The 19,642-nt window shown below is 40.4% G+C and overlaps 1 protein-coding gene across 1 annotated transcript in view; it reads left to right on the top strand.

The window, feature by feature from the left end:
• Window positions 1-19,381, top strand: part of LOC149261861 (clast3-like protein) — a 228,405-nt gene extending 209,024 nt beyond the window's left edge. Inside the window, exon 7 of the mRNA XM_089422850.1 lies at window positions 18,936-19,381. Coding sequence (XP_089278976.1) covers window positions 18,936-19,015 — 80 coding nt within the window. The 3' untranslated portion in view covers window positions 19,016-19,381. The remainder of the gene's footprint in view (window positions 1-18,935) is intronic.
• The last annotated feature ends 261 nt before the right edge of the window (window positions 19,382-19,642 follow it).

Raw genomic sequence — 19,642 nt, forward strand, 5'->3', positions numbered from 1 at the left:
CTCAAACATCCTGAGTTATTTCATGGTAATGTTAAAAATTTAAGTAAAAGAATGAAAATGAAGATTAAGGAGAATGTCACTTTTACTTTAAGAATTTAACATTACCATGAATATCATATCAATACTAGGGCCTAGACTTGATCATGAAGCTGCCAAAATGCTCTACTCCTTGCTGCAACAGCACAAATCACTTGCCAAATGAAAATATTAATGAGCAAACACGCCTTTTTCTTTCCCGCACTGAGCTTAGCGAGTCTTGGAAATAGGACACGTGTCCCAAAATCGTGACATGCTTATGAAAATCATGACACGACCTCGGATTCGACGTGTCATATGATTTGGACACGAATCAGGACCGAATCGTGTCGGATTCGCTGGATTCATAGGGGGTTTAGGACGAATCCGGTGACTGAGGGTAGAATGCTTCTTATATATAGGCTTCCTTGGAGTACGGATAGCCCTAAATGGGGCCGACTTCTTCTGTGTTGAGAAATCTAGGGCATTTAGAGTTAACAATTTCTCTTCTTGATAATTGCTTGTGATGCACTTTTACTTTTTAAACTTATAGTCTTTTCTTCGTTAGCTTATTAATGTTTTCTTTCATCGAGACATTTACCAATATGCATAAAACACTGTGAAAATTTGGATGCCCAAATTCCTATTGCGGCAATTGATTACGTTTCTCCTATTTGTTAATTACTGAACAAAATTATTTACTGTTTGCACCAGTAAACAATGAAATGAATACACTGCAGCCTTCACCATTTAAATAAAATATGGAAACAAGAAAGAAATACAACACATCTACACAGTTATTTTTGGACAAATGTCCCCAGAAAAGCCTAATGTGGGAAAACCGATGCAACAACTCTGAGGGTTTTATTATTATGCATTGATGCAGTAGTAATTTCTGAATACAATCTCTCAATGCCTTCCCAACAATCCAGTTACAGAGAATATTACTAACAGAGAGATAAGTGAGGTTACCTCACACTATCACTGGAAATCCTGGCTGATCCAGCCACTAAATGAACTGCCCCCTGGCTACCTTTGCGCTGCCTCTGTGCAGTCACTGTGTCAGCTGAACATCAGACCCTTTGGGGACTCTGTCACTCCTCTCGGCTGATCAATTTGCCTCAGAGATTCTGACTTCTGCTCTCTTGGTCTCACACCTCGACTTCCAGCTACAAAAATTGATCTCCTCAGCAAATTTTCGGACTTCCTCAAGGCTCTGTGCTGCCTCTATGTCAGCCTACGTTGCCTTTACGTGGCCCTGCGTCAGCCTCTCTGACTCTGTGCTGCCTCCGCTGGATCTCTCTCTCTCTTCTCTGTTGAGTATTCTCCGACCGGGAAAGATTTCCGTTCGGATACTATCCTTGCCCCTCACTGCAAAAGATCACTATCGAAAATCTCTCCAATAGCTACTTTGCTTCAAAAAATCGAACTTCTGATCTCTCCACTGTCTGTTCTCCAAGTGCCCCTCAAGCCTCCTCTTATATCTTTCTGTTGGACAACCAACGACCCAGATTAACTTCTAATCAGTGGCTTAGATCATTTTGGCTTGATCCTCATCTTCTTCTAGAAGTTACACCCACAGTTTAGAGTAATACCCATTAATTATTTTAATTTCCTAAGTTTAGACTTAGGGTCCCATTAGAAATAATTAATTATTTTAATAAAACTGTCTCTGGGTGGAATTGCCCAAAACAATTTTTGGGTATTGGAGAATGCATGTGTCGAAGCCTCCATGCAAATTTTGAGACTTAAAGCACATCCGATGCTACTAGAAATCAACACCCTCTTAGCGAGGAATGTGCTCTAGCAATGCACCAACCACTGCATAAATGCTGCATCTATACTGTTGTTGACCTTGCCACTGTCAACACTGCATCCATACTACAACTCCCTCTGAAATTCTGCATCCGTGCTGTTGCTGGCCCTGCCACTGCCAACTGCATTTGCACTGCAACCTTCTCCAACTGCTGCTGCTACTACATCAACAACAGAAAAGCATCCCTAATTACTGAACTGGTGTTCAGTATGATGCATCTCGTTGCTGGAGTCTGATTGCTACTAGTCTCTACGTTGACCCTTTGAAGTCTATGCGCTGTTGCTGACCTTTGCTTTGTGCCAATGGCACTGCAACCAACTTTGCTCTGCGCTGCTCAGTCTCTGGTGCTCCTAGCCACTACTTCTGTCACTCCGACGCTCCTCTACATCAACTGGCCCAGTCCATCTTGCTACTTCTGATCTGGGCTCCCGTAGCAAGGAATTGATTCGAGAGGTGGACTCCTCAAGGATCCTGCTTATCTGCAGTTCTTTCGAACTACAAATCTAGATCACCCAACCTCCCTCCTGGAGATGCTTGGGATGTCATGGGGAACTCCTCCTCCTCGATCTTCGTGGCTGCAACATTCGGATCATGCTTCTCATCTTTGTCCTTCTTCCTGAGAGGACATTGTGTTGCGTAGTGACCGAGTTCACCAGACCTGAAGCATTTGATCTTCGAAACATCTTTCTTCTTCTTACATTGCTCCTGCTGCCCCTTGGATGCGAGGGCTGCATTCTCTTCATCTTCCTTGGGCTTGGATCCACTGTTGCTACTTCCGTCAAGTTTACACTTGACCAAGCCTCTCCTCAGCTCCTCTTGCTTAAGAGCTGCCCACATTTCATCCCAGTTTGGCAAAGTCACCTTGCCTAGGATGCTTTGGACAAAGACTTGCCGCTTCTCTGATATTGAATTGAGGGCTAGTCTTACCATCTCGAAACCTTGAGGTGTTGACCCCACAACTGCAAGCTCATCTCGGGTCTCCTGAAGCTTAGAGAGGAACAGATCAATGCGTTCCCCTTCTGCATCTGCATAGATCTCATCTTCTGCTCCAGATACATCTTTTGCTACTCGGAAGGTCCCTGATATAGCGTCGACAAAGCATCCCACATCTCCTTGGTCGTGTTTCTGTCAGTGATGTGATAGACTATATGATCCTTCACTCTGTCGAGGATCATTATTTTGGTCTTCGCCATTTTTCACTTGTACTTCTTGAGCGGATCTGGATCTGCGGGCTCAACTACCACACTGTCGACGTAGACTTTGAGAAAATGCTCATCCAGAAGGCATGACATCCTTGCCTTCTAGATCACATAGTTGGATGCCCCATCCAACCTATCTTGATCTCTCAGTCCATTGGCTGCCATCTCTGCCAAACGAAATGTCGAATCACCTCCTCTCTCCTGCTGCTGCTCAACAAATGAGAATTCGAATTCCCTGGCTAGGAATTCTCTGAGGAAGAAATTCCCTCAGGTGTCTCTCTTCTTCATTCTGACGTCTTTTTGTCCAGCAACTGCTTGCAGAAGACTGCGTCAAGTCAGGAACCCCTTTTCGCTGACGCTACTGCTGAGCTGCTCCCTCTACCGTTGACAAATTTCGATCTGGAAATCCTAGCTCTTTGTTGACTCACTCAGAGAGATTTACCATAGAAATCTTTCGCTCTTGGCCTGATTGCACAAACCCTCGAGGGATTCGAATTGCTACCTCTGCAGGAATTTCGAACTCCCTTCCTCCGTCAATGATGCACTTTTCCAACACTGTTCTCTTGTTTCCCCTGTAGCTTTGATACCATGTGAAAATTTGGATGCCCAAATTCCTAGTGTAGCAACTCATTACGTTTCTCCTATTTGTTAGTCTCTGAACAAAATTATTTACTGTTTCCTACAGTAAACACTGAAACGAATACACTACAACCTTCACCATTGAAATAAAATATAGAAGCAAGAAACACAACAAGAAAGAAATACAACACATCTACACAGTTATTTTTGGACAAATATCCCCAGAAAAACCCAATGCAAGAAAACTGTTGTAGCAACTCTGAGGGTTTTATTATTATGCAGAAGTACTTTCTGAATACAATCTCTGGATGCCTTCCCGACAATCCAGTTACAGAGAATATCACTAACAGAGAGATAAGTGAGGTTACCTCACACTATCACTGGAAATCCTGGCTGATCCAGCGACTGAATGCACTGCCCCTGGCCGCCTCTGCGCTGCCTCTTGAGCAGTCACTGCGTCAACCTAGTGTCACACCCTCTGGGGACTGCGTCACTCCTCTCGGGGGATCGATTTGCCTCTGAGATTCTGACTTTTGCTCTCCCAATCTCACACCCCGGCTTCCAGCTACAAAAATCGATCTCCTCAGCAAATTCTCGGACTTCCTCAAGGCTCTGCGCTACCTCTGCATGGATCTGCGTCAGCCTCTCTGGCTCTGCGCTGCATCTGCTGGATCTCTCTCTTTCTCTTCTCTGCTGAGTATTCTCTGACCAGGAAAGATTTCCCTTCGGATACTATCCCTACCCCTCACTGCAAAAGATCACTATCGAAAATCTCTTCAGAAAATCGAACTTCTAATCTCCCCACTGTTTATTCTCCAGGTGCCCCTCAAGCCTCTTCTTATATCTTTCTGTTGGACAACCAACGGACCAGATTAACTTCTAATCAATGGCTTAGATCATTTTGGCTTGATCCTTGTCTTCTTCTAGAAGTAACACCCACAGTTTAAATTAATACCAATTAATTATTTTAATTTCCGAAGTTTAGACTTAGGGTCTCATTAAAAATAATTAATTATTTTAATAAAATTGTCTCTAGGTGGAATTTGCCAAAATGATTTCTAGGTATTGGAGAATGCATGTGTCTAAGCCTCCCTGCAAATTTTGAGACTCAGAACACATCTGATGCTACCAAAAATGAACAAAGACAATTGACACAGTATGTAGGCTTTTTCAGCTAGGGCCAAAACCTCTCACCTCTTGAGAGGAAAACCCGATCAAAATTCTTCTTCTCGATCTTCAATTGATAAGTACCAAGAGCTTGACACAAACCCTTGACTCTAGTATCCTCTCAAGGACCTTGCCACCAACCTAGATGCTCTGCCTCTTCCTTCCTTCGCCTTTCTTCTTGATGTAGATCTGCTCCTTTTCGGCTCCTTCTAGAGAGACTCAGTCTCTATCCTTTTCTACTGCACCTTCACAATTTCCCTAGAGAATCTCGGTCTTTAGGTCTTCTATAGAGAAACTCAGTCTCTACTTTGATTACCCAAAAGAGTCTTTCCTTTGTTGCCCCAAAAGATTCCTTCCTTCGCTATCCCAGAAGGTTCCTTCCTTCGCTATCCCAGAAGAATCTTTGCTGCCCTAACATTTGCACTGCCCAAAAGGTATTTCGCTGCCCCAGAAGAAAGTTACTTTCACTGGCGCAGAAGAAACCCTAACTTCACATTACCTAGATTAATCCTTTCTCTCCCTTCTTCGTACTTCTATTCTCTTCCTTCTTTGTACTACTGCCTTTTACCCTTTCTTCGCACTTCTTCAAGTCGAGTTGCTTGTCCAAATTGTGTGTCTACAAGTGAGGCTGAGTTAGGTTATTTATACACGTCTTCACTAGGTCTTTAGGGCGACTTGACAAATGGAGATTAGGTCGACTTGTTCTAGCATATTCCTTCATTGTTATAAGCTGACTTGAAGAGGTTGGGTGACAAATTCTTGGAGGATACTTTTACATAGACAAGATGACCTTTTACAAAGTGCATCATGACTTCATTACATGACAATGACTTACATTTTATGACTAGATGACAAATAAATCCTAAAGCCTCTCAATGGGAGTCTTGAATCAAACACAAAATCCTTGCTCATGAAACCCATGAAGCAAGTCAATAAAATAATTTCATCTTTCTTATTTACATCTCATTACATAAAATCATATTTACATGTCATTATGAAGATCAAACCTAGTTACACTTTTCAACACTCCCTCTTAACTAGGGAGGTATTCATAATGCTACTTGGACTTTCTCAATCTGAAGAATCTCTCATAAGAAGAATTTGGACTTGTAACTCATTTGTATAGCATCATATCAACCAACATTGCTATATAGGAAGGCCTTGACTAACAACTCCATCTCTCCACAAGATATTGAACCCAATGTTGGTGAGACCAATGATTTATAGACACACTCATCATTGTCTCTCTAGGAACATATCCCACCCGGGCTCACTTAGGGTATGCTCCATGAGAACTATTCTTATCTTGGACTCCATAGTCCTCAAAGAATATTGTTTCTCCACGACTACTCTTCCATGGGATGCCCTATTTCATCCCCAAAGAGTATTGGATGCCAAATGATTACACAATCCTTCGTCTTGTCTTCCCTGGTGAAAATCAGAACAACATGTCTATCACTCCTTCTGAACCAGGAGGTTTTATTCCATTAAAGGAATGTACTCATTCCTATCACAGAGGAATGTACCTAAGCTCCCTGCTTAGGAATTTCCAAGTTTCTTTCAAGTAGAAACTTTTTCTTAGGCTCCCTCTTAACCAGGGACCTATCGCAGCGCCTTCATGTGGAGGTCCTGTAACTACGAGCTGCTTGAAGAGCTCCTTCGTTCGATGTCATGAATTTCTTCAAGGAGTCTTCATCTTTGGGAACTTCTATATAGGACACATATCATTCAACACTTTTTATCCATGAGTCAGTCATGTCCTCAACTCATCAGAAAGTGATCCATCAGATTTCCATCTGGCTTTGCTTCATGTCATTCTGCGTTCATGCCATATTTTGGAAGGACATTACATCCTTCTATATGATCTGCTTGGAAGTTATTTACAGATCTTCCCTTCGACAGTCCTACATAAGCCCAACCAGATGTTAGTTAAAAAATAATCAATGAACACTTCAACTCAAAATTACCTTTGTGATGATCTTTCACCATGACATCTTCTTGTAAGTATCAACATCCTACATGCAGATTGACACATCTCCCACATATATTCATTGTCAAGGGTCTCTATCTTTTTCTGACTTCCATCAGAGTCTTCACATCTTTCCGGGAGATCTTCTAGTCAAATCTTCTTGGACTTCAGATGTTGAATGCCTTCTTCCTTCGTTGCATATTATTCCAATCTCTTCCTTTCTTTTATCACACATTTTATTCCCAGGAGCTTCCAATCATAGTTCCTTGATTGTAGTCAACTTCCTCATGATTCATATGAGAATATATATTATGTTGATTTCATCTAGTGCGACTTGTGCTTTTGTTGCAATCTTTTGGAGGAGGAGATCCTTTCTTTTCTTGATCATATTTCCCAGGATGGAAATAGTGATCCATATTATCTGCAACCATATGACATGACTTTCATAATAATCTATGCAAGCATACATACCTCATCTTTCTTTTGGTCATCCAGACTTCCTGTAGTAGCTTCATTCGAAAGGACTTTATCCTGCTTTCCTATTATGTCATTATACCATCATCCCTTGAATCCCACGAGTTGGAATTCCTAAAGAAAACATTTTGTTTCCTTTCTAGATTGGTGAATCCTTTGACAAGGATTCCATCAGAGAAACTTGAGGATGTTTCATATCCTCACCCGACAAATGTTTTCTTCTATGATGAACCCAGTCGATGGTGACCTCTGCTTCTATAAGTATTAATGAGGTTTCCTAAGAGCTTCCTATTCTTTGTAATCAGTAGGATTTGTACCAAACATACTTTCTGCTTCCCATGTCACGAGCTCTTACTTCTAATGCTTCTATTACGATGCTTCTTTCTAATATGATGCATCCTATCTTATTTACATTGCTTCCTATCTATAACTTACAATTGAAAGTACCTTCTACAGAAGAAGATCATCTCATTCATAGTAGAGATCTTTTTGCTTCTTCCTTCTTATGCTTCTTTGTCTTAGGTTCTTTCATTTTCTTAGTAGAATAGTCTTCTTCCCTGTCCCTCTTGCGATTAGGACAGTGTTTTCTGAAGTGCCCAAAATTATGACAACCATAACATCTTTCTTTAGCCATGTTCTTCTTTTTTTTCTTTGGAGTACCAAACTTTCCAAATTTTCCTTTTCAACTTGACACTAATTGTTCCCTTCTATCTGATCTTTCGTCACTTTCATTCTTCATCCTGCGTCCTCTGCCTTGCAGAAAGACCATAATCTGATGAATGCGATAGCTTCCTCTTCCCTAGTAGCAATGAGGTTACCTTTTTCATCAGTTAATGCATTTAGAATAGTGAAGATTATTTCGTTATCAGATATTGTCTCTACTAGATCCTTTATTTGACCTTTTATTTGAGATGCCTTAGAGAGACATGACGATATCCCTTCATCCTTTGACACCTTCAATTTATGAAGATCAGATCTAAGTGATAAGATCTTTTCTATCATGCTTCTAGAGAAAGGTTCTCCTAGCTTATCATATATTTCTTTAGATGTCTCCAGCTTGGCTACATAGGAAATGAGTGGATCTTGTTGATTTCTAGTAGCATCAGATGTGCTCTAAGCCTCAAAATTCGCAGGGAGGCTAGGACACATGTATTCTACAATTCCCAGAAATTGTTTTGGGAAATTCCACCCGGAGACAGTTTTATTAAAATAATTAATTATTTTTAATGGATGCCTAAGCGTAAACTTAGGAAATTAAAATAATTAAAGGGTATTAATTAAACTGAGGGTGAAACTTCTAGAAAAAGACGAAGATCGAGTCCAAATGATCTAAGCCATTGATTAGAATCTAATTTGGGCCGTTGATTACTCAACTGGAGGATTATAAGGACTTCGATGGGCATTTGGAAAACACATCGGAGAGAGATCAAGAGATTGAATTTCTCAGAGAGGGCAACACAAGAATTGCTAGAGAGAAGATCAAAGTGATTTCTTGCAGTGAGGGGTAGGGATAGTTCCGGTTGGAGAATTTCCTGACCCGAGAATACATCGTAGAGGAGGTAGAGAGAGATCCAGAAGAGGCAGCACAGAGGCCACGTTGGGTAGTGTAAGCTCACGCAAATGCAGCGCAAAGCTTCAGAGAGAGTTTAAAATTCAGCTGGGAAGTTGAGTTCCTATGCCAGAAAGTGAAACTGGAGAGATAGAGGAACGAAGCTCCAGACAACAAGAGATCCGGGAAGAGGTGACACAGATCCCCAGAGAGGTTGACACAGTCGCTGTGCAGAGCTAGCATGGGGCCAACCATCCAGGGTATGGATCAGAGTCAGATTGCCAGTGATAGTGTGAGGTATTTCTCACTAATCTTCTACTAGTCTGATTCTCTGTATTGGATAACCAGTAAGGCATCCAAATATTGTATTCAGAAAACTACTGCTTAATAATATAAACCCTCACCTGTTGCCCCGGTTTTCCCGCATTGGGTTTTTCCGGGGACATTTGTCCAAAAATAACGGTGTCATGTGTTGTGTATTTCTTTTTTGCTCAGTTTCTTGTTTCCACATTTAATTTAATTGGTGAAGGCTGTAGTGTATTAGTTTTAGTGTTTGCTGTAGGATGCAATAAATAATTTGTTCAGTAAATTAACAAATATAAGATACTTAATCAGCTGTTGCAGTCAAAATTTGGGTCTCCAAATTTTGACATGGTATTAGAGCGTCGGTGAAGTAAGAGAGCAGAGCCGGAAGAGCCCAGTGCTGAAGAGAAGGAGGGAAGTTGAAGTGCTGCGTAGGTAGCAAATTGAATCCCCAAAGGGTTTGCACAGTCTAGGCTAGGAGGGAAAAATTTTCGTGGGAAAATCTCTCTCTGAGTGAGTCGAGAAAGAGAGATTTCCAGATTGAAGTTTTCAAGTGTCAGAGGGAGCAATGCAAAATCATTAGAGCAGAGCAGTTTTCTGGTGAGACACAGTTTTCTGTAGCAATTGCTGGGGCAGAAAAGCGTCAGAAGGAAGGAGACACTGTTGAGGGAATTTCTTCCTCAGAGAATTCCTAGCTAGGGAATTTGATTTCTCTATTGTTGAGCAACAACAGAGAGGAGTAGATCTACTAACTCCAACAGGGAGTGCGTAGGCTAGCCTAGTGCTGCACAGAGGAGAGAGGAGGCAGTTCGACATTTCATTGGCAGAGATGGCAGCTAGTGGGTTAAGAGATCAGGATCGGTTGGATGGTGCATCCAACTATGTGATTTGGAAGGCAAGGATCTCATGCCTTCTGGATGAGCATGATCTCAAAACCTATGTTGACAGTGTGGTAGCTGTACCCGCGGATCCAGATCCGCTCAAGAAGTACAAGGGTGAGATGGCAAAGGCCAAGCGATTGATCCTCGACAGAGTGAGAGATCACGTAGTGTGTCACATTGCTGACAAGGATATTGCCCGACAGATGTGGGAAGCATTGGCTATGCTATACGAAGGATCTTCCGAGTAGCGGAAGATGTACTTGGAGCAAAATATGAGATCCACGTAGATGCAGAAGGGGGAACGCATTGATTCGTTCCTAACAAAGCTTCAGGAAATCCGAGACTTGTTGGCAGCTCTGGGGTCAACACCTCAACCTATCGAGATGGTGAGGTTGGCCCTGAATTCTGTTTCAGAAGAATGGCTAGTGTTTGTCCAGAGTATCTTGGGTAGAGAGGGATTATCGGATTGGGAAGGAATGTGGGCCGCTCTTTAGCAGGAAGAGATGAGGAGAGACTTAGTCAAGTGCAAACTTGATAGCAGCAGCAACAGTGGGACGAAGCCCAAGGAGGAGGAAGAGAATGCAACCCTTGCATCAAAGGGGCAGCAGGAGCAGCGGAAGAAGAAGAAATATGTCTTGAAGATCAAGTGCTTCCGGTGTGGTGAACTTGGTCACTACGCTACATAGTGTCCTCTCAAGAAGGACAAAGACAAGAAGCATGATCTAAAGGCTGCATCCGCAAAGATCAAGGAGGAGGAGTTTTCCATGGTAACCGAGATACCTCCAGGGGAGAGGTGGGGTGATCTAGTACTGTAATTCGAAAGAACTGCAGATGGGCAGGATCCTTGAGGAGTCCACCTCTCGGATCAATACCTTGCTACGGGAGCCCAGATTAGAAGTAGCAGGATGGACCAAGATCAGTTGATGTAGTGGAGTGTCAGAGTGACAGTTGCAGTAGCTAGGAGTGCCAGAGACTGAGCAACGCAGAGCAGAGTTGGCAGCAGTGTAGTTGGCATAGTGCAAAGTCAGCAGCAACATAGAGGCTTCAGAAGGTTAGCGCATAGACTAGCAGCAGTCAGAACTCTAGCAACAAATGCATCATGCTGAACACTTGTTCAATAATTTTGGATGCTTTTCTGTCGCTGATGCAGTATCAGCAGCAGTTGGAGAAGGTTGCAATGCAGATGTAGTGTTGGCAGTGGCAGTGCCAGCAGCAACATAGATGCAGAACTTATGAGGGTTGTAGTACAAATGCAGCGTTGGCAATGGCAGGGTCAGCAACAGTGCAAATGCAGCATTTGTGCAGTGGTTGATGGGTAGTGATGTCAGAGATCAGCAATGGAGAGGGAGATCTAATAGAGTCTGGGGGATGCTTCAGCAGGTTGCATTACTAGAGCAGATTCCTCACTAAGAGGGAGTGTTGATTTTTGGTAGCATCGGATGTGCTCTAAGCCTCAAAATTGGTAGGGAGGCTAAAACACGTGTATTCCACAATATCTAGAAATCATTTTGGGAAATTCCACCCGAACACTGTTTTATTAAAATAATTAATTATTTTTAATGGATGCTTAAGTCTAAACTTAGGAAATTAAAATAATTAAAAGGTATTAATCAAACTGAGGGCGAAACTTCTAGAAGAAGATGAAGATCGAGTCCAAATGATCTGAGCCATTGATTATAATCTAATCTGGGTCGTTGATTACTCAACTGGAGGATTATAAGGACATCGATGGGCATTTGGAAAACACATCGGAGAGAGATCAAGAGATCGAATTTCTCAGATAGGGCAACACAACAATTGCTAGAGAGAAGATAGAAGTGATTTCTTGCAGTGAGGGGCAGGGATAGTTCCGGTTGGAGAATTTCCTGATCCAGGAATACATCGTAGAGGAGGCAGAGAGAGATCCAGAAGAGGCAGCGCGGAGGCCACGCTAGGCAGCGTAAGCTCACACAGAGGCAACGCAAAGCATCAGAGAGAGTTCGAAATTCAGCTGGGAAGTCGAGTTCCTGAGCCAGAAGCTAGGGTGTGAAACTGGAGAGATAGAGGAATGAAGCTTCAGACAACAGGGGATTTGGGAAGAGGTGATGCAGATCCCCAGAGAGGTTGACGTAGAATTGCGTAGGTTGACGCAGTGGCTACACAGAGCCAGCGTGGGGCCAACCATCTAGGGCTTGGATTAGAGTCAGATCGCTAGTGATAGTGTGAGGTATTTCTCACTAATCTTCCGCCAGTCAAATTCTCTGTATTGGATAGCCAATAAGGCATCCAAAGATTGTATTTAGAAAGCTACTGCTTAATAATACAAACCCTCAGTTGCTGCATCGATTTTCCCGCATTGGGTTTTTCCGGGGACATTTGTCCAAAAATAACGGTGTCATGTGTTGTGTATTTCTTTCTTGCTCAATTTCTTTTTTCCGCATTTAATTTAATTGGTGAAGGCTGTAGTGTATTAGTTTCGGTATTTGTTGTAGGATGTAGTAAATAATTTGTTCAGTAAATTAACAAATAGAAAATACTTAATCAGTTGTTGCAATAGAAAATTGGGTCTCCAAATTTTCATAGATATTTGATGGAATCCTTAAGAATATTTTGATCTTTGAGATCCCTTCCATGTATTTAGACAATGCTTGTCCTTCTGATGGCTTGGAGACCTTCCCATGGACATGATCAATGACTTCATTTACTTCGAGGACAATGTCTATCCTTCTTTTCCAAACAAGGAATTTTGATATCCCAACCTGCCTTTGGTCTTCCTTAAAACACGAAGTCATTTTTACTAGATTGTATTATAATAAGAGGTACTTACTTGTGAAGATCAAATCTTCAACTTGATGATGAACTTGCTGCTTCTTACTTCAAATCTTTCGGTGAGAGAGGACTGCCTTCTATGAGCTCTCTGCTTCGATAGAGAGAGGATTGAATTTTGATTGAATCTTCCTTAGATTTGAAGAGCTTCCACTTCCTTTGATCACGTGATGATATCTGAAGTGCTTCTAGGGTTTCGGTGTTTCTTCTTGCTTCCTTCTTCAATCTAGGGTTTTTATGATGTAGATCTTGATCTTGTTGATAACCTTTGAGTTGCTTTGATGGCTTCTTTGAAGATTGATTCTTGTCTGTTAGCTTGCTTTTGACTGCCCCTTCTTGTCTTCAGCACCTAAGCTCTAATAACATGTTGAGAAATCTAGGGCATTTAGAGTTAACGATTTCTCTTCTTGATAATTGCTTGTGATGCACTTTTACTTTTTAATCATATAGTCTTATCTTTGTTAGCTTATTAATGTGTTCTTTCATCAAGACAATCACCAATATGTATAAAAGTCAAGTGACATAGTATGTAGGCTTCTTCAGCGAGGGCCAAAACCTCTCACCTCTTGAGAGGAAAACCCGATCAAAATTCTTCTTCTATATCTTCAATTGATAAGTACCAAGACCTTGACACAAACCCTTGACTCTAGTATCCTCTCAAGAACCTTGTCACCAACCTTGATGCTCTGCCTCTTCCTTCCTTCGCCTTTCTTCTTGATCTAAAACTGCTCCTTTTCAACTCCTTCTAGAGAAACTCGGTCTCTATCTTTTTCTACTACACCTTCACAATTTCCCTAGAGAATCTCGGTCTCTAGGTCTTCTATAGAGAAACTCGGTCTCTACTTTGATTACCCAAAAGAGTCTTTCCTTTGTTGCCCCAGAAGATTCCTTCCTTCGCTATCCCAGAAGGTTCCTTCCTTCGGTATCCCAGGAGAATCTTTGCTGCCCTAACTTCGCTCTGCCCAGAAGGTACTTCATTGCCCTAGAAGAAAGTTACTTTCACTGGCCCAGAAGAAACCCTAACTTCGCATTACCCAGACGAATCCTTTCTCTCCCTTCTTCACACTTCTATTCTCTTCCTTCTTCGTACTATTGCCTTTTACCCTTTCTTCGCACTTCTTCAAGTCGAGTTGCTTGTCTGAATTGTGTGTCTACAAATGAGGCCAAGTTAGGCTATTTATACACGTCTTCACTGGATCTTTAGGCCGACTTGAAGAGGTTGGGTGACAAGTTCTTGGAGGATACTTTTACATAGACAAGATGACCTTTTACAAAGTGTAACATGACTTCATTACATGACAATGACTTACATTTTATGACTAGATGACAAATAAATCCTAAAGATTCTCAATGGGAGTCTTGACTCAAACACAAAATCCTTGCTCATGAAACCCATGAAGCAAGTCAATAAAATAATTTTATCTTTCTTATTTACATCTCATTACATAAAATCATATTTACATGTCATTATGAAGACCGAACCTAGTTACAATTTTCAACCTATGTTGCAGGAAACGTGGGGCAGGAGGGCGTTTCCGTACGGAAACGAGTACGAAACGCTGAAACGCGTTTGGTACGGCCCTGAAACGCGTTTCGGGCCATACTACCATGTTTCACGAAACTGAAACGTGGCCAGTACGGCCTGAAACGCGTTTCAGGGCTGTACGACCCATGTTTCAGCGTTTATTTGTGTTTTTTTAATTTTTATTTGTTTTCTAATCTATTCTTACGTTAGCCTAGTGACTTCTAGTTGCTTCTAGATGCCTGTCTAAAGTTATAAAAGTGAAATTTTGCCCTAGTGTTGATATGTAGTTTATGGTAATGTTAAATTCTTAAAGTAAAAGTGATATTCTCCTTTATTTTTCATTTTCATCATTTTACTTAAATTTTTAACATTACCATGAAATGACTCAGGATGTTTGAGATTGGTTTCGACCTCATTGGATTTCATATGGAAAAAGTAGAATTTTAGATCTCACTCAAAATCCAGCATACTTATCTGTTTTTCAGGATTTCAGGATTGGGGGGATTGCAATGTCTCCATTGGATTTTATCATGTACTAGGGTATGGAACTTGTATTTAATCAAGAGAACCAAGCCCTCTATCCAGGGGAGACTCCCAATAATCAAGAGAATGTAGGGTACTAGGGTATGAAACTTGTATTTAATCAAGAGCACTAAGGTCGTTCAACTATGTAGGAGGAGACTCCCATTCAAACACGAGACAAGAAATTAGAAATTTCTCGTTTTGGATATTTCTATTTTCATTATGTGATTATTCATGAGTAAATGTGATGTAAGTTTAGATACTTATAGTTTATGCATTGACAATTGACAATTTTATCATAATGTAATAAATTAGAATGTATCATATATGCTTTATGATTGCACATATTTCTTAAATTTCCTAATATATATATATATATATATATATATCGCGTTTCCCCGTTTCCAAAATTTGGGGAGGTCGCGTTTCGTATCGCTTCCTGTTTCGGAAACTCGTACCCGTTTCCCCGTTTCGTGCAACCTTGTTTTCAACACTTTGTAGGCCGACTTGGTCTTGGAGGGATACTTTGACACATTTTGACTCAATAAATTCTTTTGACTTGATATAAAATGCCCGATAGGGTGTAATACATGTGACTATGACTCTTTTGACTTCTTGACTTTATGACAAACCCTAGAAGCACACAATGGGTGCTTTGACCTAAAACAAATTGACTTTGAGCATGAAACCCCATGCTTTATAAAATGACAATAATAATTTTTCTTTCTCTTTTACATCAAATACATAAAATCAATAGTACATAAAATATTATGAAGACCGAACCTAGTTACACATTTCAACAATGCGAAGTGATTGAGGCGATGAAGGTAAGGTGACTTGAAATTAGTTTTAATAATAATATCATAATATCATAAAGTATAATAATAATATTAATAATATTGATGATTAAGTCGAGATTGAACTAGTAGGATTGATTAATTATAAGTTAAGTGATTTTCCACCAACTATATTTGATTACCAATTGATGCAAGGTAATTCACTATTTTTGGAAAGTCGTACTTGAGATGCTAGACATGACTTTCTATTTTTAGAAAGTTACTCCAAAATTGTTAGAAATGAGATTTTATTTAAAGAAATTCATCCTTGAGCTGCCAATTTTCGACAGAATCTAGTCACAATTTCAACACATTCCTCCCCGTCCTTTGCCCTTGATTGAGTCATGATTGCTGTGATATCAAAAACAAACAGACTGCTATAAGAAAATCAAATTGCTATAGGAAAAATGAATTGCTGTTGCAAAAATAAAAGAATAAGGATGGCAAATCCACTTACCAGCACTTTGAATCTCCTCTAAGATTCGTTATTCTCCATTACTCGCACTCCAAATCCTCCCACAGCTCCAAAACTTTGATCAAATGAGTGAAATACAAAGGGAGAAACAAGTTTTAAAGCGCATGGGGGGCACCTTTCCATGGATACATGTCCAAAAGTCATGGCACGTGTGACTGGTGTCTGAAACGAATTTGACTCATGTCATGCTCACAGGGCATGAGTCAAAATCGTGTCAGACACGTGTCATGCTAGTGTCGTGTCTGACATGAAGAGTATGTGGCACAAGGGGGCCCAGAGGGTAGGGACATGTCAGGTAACTTAGATTTAATGCATAAATAACTTTTCGGTTGGGTAGTGGGACTGAGCCCAAACCACACAAGAAGACATTCAAACCCAAGAAATATCATTAATCATACTTTGATATTTATAATAATCCATAAAAGTTGACTCCAATACTAAATTTTAAGGATTTGTAGTATTGGTCTTCACGTTTTACTTAGATTATAGCGATCTTTTCTATTTAGATTATTGACAGCTTTCTCTATTTCCACAATCTCCCTAATCACTCTTCATATATTGATCAATCATGCCTAAAATCTTAGTATTTCACACAAATATAGTGCTCTTTTCATGTAATGACCAACCTTGGCTAAAATCTTAGAATTTCACACAAATATAATGCTCAATATTACAAGAATCCTAGGCCAAGGCTGATTTTTGTTTTCTATTAAGGTGATCGTTGATCTTTTCTTGTCATTATGTGCTCTAATTTGAGGTCCCCTCGAATGAAAATCTTGCTGAAATTGTCTCACTTCATAACCATTCCTTTTAAATACCTTGAATATGTGGTCCAATTCTTATTCCATATGATCTTTATCGAAGAATTTGATAGATTGAGTCACTAAAGTGTTGTTCACACCCTGGTTCTGTACTAGATAGTGGTCTGAATCTGCATGCAAATATTTGTTAATATCCATGTCAACAGAACTTGACCAGTTATTGAATTGATTGACCCCAAAAATTGGAATTGGATCAGAACCAGTAAAAATCCAGACACAGAAGCTGGTTGACGAAAATATGTATACAATATTCAAATTTTGATTAAAACAATACACTCTTGTACATGCATGCAAACCCAAACCATTAGCCACGAATATGCAAAGTTTAGGGCTTTAGATTTTAGTTTTCCTTTTTAAAACAAATTCTTTTCCAGTTTTCAGTGAACTTAGTTTGCCCATGAGCATCTGCATGGTGCTGTACGGAACTGGTCATTTCCAGTTTGAATGGTCAATTCTGACTGAAAGCCCTTCGGAACTAGTCATGCTAGTCGGTTTAATCAGTTCTTGTCCAATTTCATAACATCGGTCAGTATGAGTCGTATTCTTCATGCAAACTTGATGCCCATGTGATCCATCATTGTTCCTAGTGATGGGGATCTCTAGGAATGATATACTCGTGTTGTCTTCTACTTCCATTATGAAAATTTTATGCTTCCATGTCACTAGTTGATAAAGCTAAATCTTTTATAGGGTGTGTTATAGTTTCCTCCGAATAGTGTTGCCTTTACTTATCAAAATAGTCAAAAGAAATTTGGGATGAATTGAATGGATTGTTTGGTTTTGAGGTGCTGAATGCCAAATTATCTTGGAAAGAACAATGTTTAGGTTCAAAATGGTCAGTGAAGCATCTAAGACAAGCATCCAATGCAGCACTCCTCAACATGTGTCTTGGGTTCACAACTACCCCCAAGTAATGTGCCCCCAACCCAGGCGTCCTCAGGTCAAGTGTTTATAACTTTATCCTCCCAAGGTATGCCACATGGTCCTAATGCTCCTAGGGTCAAATGCCCTTCCTCCTAGTGCCTAGTGCTCATCCTTGGTAGGTCCACCTCCCATGGAAGCAATCACTTCCCAGCATGTGTGGCATGTAGAGTATATCAGTGCCACATAAGATAACCGCCTCAAGAAGTGCATGGCATCTTGCATGATATACAAGGGCAGGCGACCACCTATAGAAAGCTTTTCCAAATGTCATCAACCCAAAGGCTTAAGATACAACCAAGGTGCTAGGGTTTGACCATAACCCCTCACCTTACATGAAGGCACCCATAGCGTAGTATGTTAATAGTAATTATTAATTGAAACTGCAGTAAGATGGTTAGCCCCTATGCAATGTAGGATGGTTCACCTCTGCAGTGGCATGGATTGACCAGAATAAAATTCATTTTCTAAGGTTGTACTAATTAATTTTCGTTGTTGGTGTTTGTCTAGGTAATTTTTGAATGAATCCACTAATCTCTAGCCAGCACTGGGGATTTCTCAGTGATTTAGCTACAATAAAATAAAGAAGTGAATGGCTACCCCTCTCATTGCATTTTAGAGATTGTAAAATCACTGGTGCACAATTGCAGCCATAATATTGAATTGAAAAGATATGTATTTTTTTGTTGATTATTTTTTTATGAGAAAAATTTCTTATAGAATCTATTTGGCTAAGTTGCCATGCTATGAGGGGGAGTTTCTATACTGTCAATGTCACCCGGGATTGTACCTAGCCTTATCTGCACTCACTCAAGGGTTTTTGAACCCTGGTCTCCATTTGATACAAGCATGATCACCTTGCTGATTGCTGCTAGTTGACATTCCCGTGGGTTCTTTGTTGATTCTTATTGGTTTGTCAGTTTGTGGGTAGCAATTTCTACCACCATAACTAACCTAACTGTCTGGCAGTCACTGTATCATGCTGTTCTGTGAATTTTGATTTTGATTTTCACTGCATCTATGATTTAGTGTGAACGGGGCATTTGAGTCACTGACAGTTTATAATCTGGTTTATCAGGCAATGGAAACGTAGATTGGGCCATCCCACTATCGTGGAAGACTGTTTATGGACCACCACCAGATATGTCAATATTTTAGGGAACCAAAATCTGCTAGAATTTGGTGCTTTTATTTTGTTTGAATGTGGTATTGCTTGCTTTGAAATGTCTTATTTGTAGTATTCCCTGCACCAGCATTGAGAAAATTATTTATGTGGAACAGAGGCTAATATTACTGACCTGAACTGATATGCTGGAGGTTTATTCATTGCTACCATGCCAGACATTTTTGAGTTCACTTGGTTTTGATCTGTTAACAGTCCGGGTGAATATCTCAGCCCTTAGCATAGCCAAAGGCAATCAGAAAGATGGGAAATACATTACTTGCCAAATGTATTGTACTGGAGCATTTATTTTAAGATCAGGATTATGTTTTTTTATAAAAGAATTGTGTGCTTGCTGGTTCTCCTGTTGGTTCTTGTAGAGGACTTGCGTTCCAGGCATGATTATACTTGTGATGGTAAAGTAGAGCATTTATGAAAGACGGAAAGGATAGAGCATGGGGATCCTAAATTGCACTATATATGAAATATAATTTGAACCTCGGTATTATTTCTTTATGCTTAGTTGTTGATATTTCCCTGGCCCAAAATAGAAATTGGTATTAAGATCATTTCTAGGCAAAACTCAATAAATCCAATGCTTTTAGGAACTTAACCAGTGGTAT

This window comes from Pinus tabuliformis, chromosome 6 (assembly GCF_031772625.1).
Source record: "Pinus tabuliformis cultivar Carrire ecotype Pingquan chromosome 6, CPIR1, whole genome shotgun sequence".
NCBI classification, from domain to species: domain Eukaryota; kingdom Viridiplantae; phylum Streptophyta; class Pinopsida; order Pinales; family Pinaceae; genus Pinus; species Pinus tabuliformis.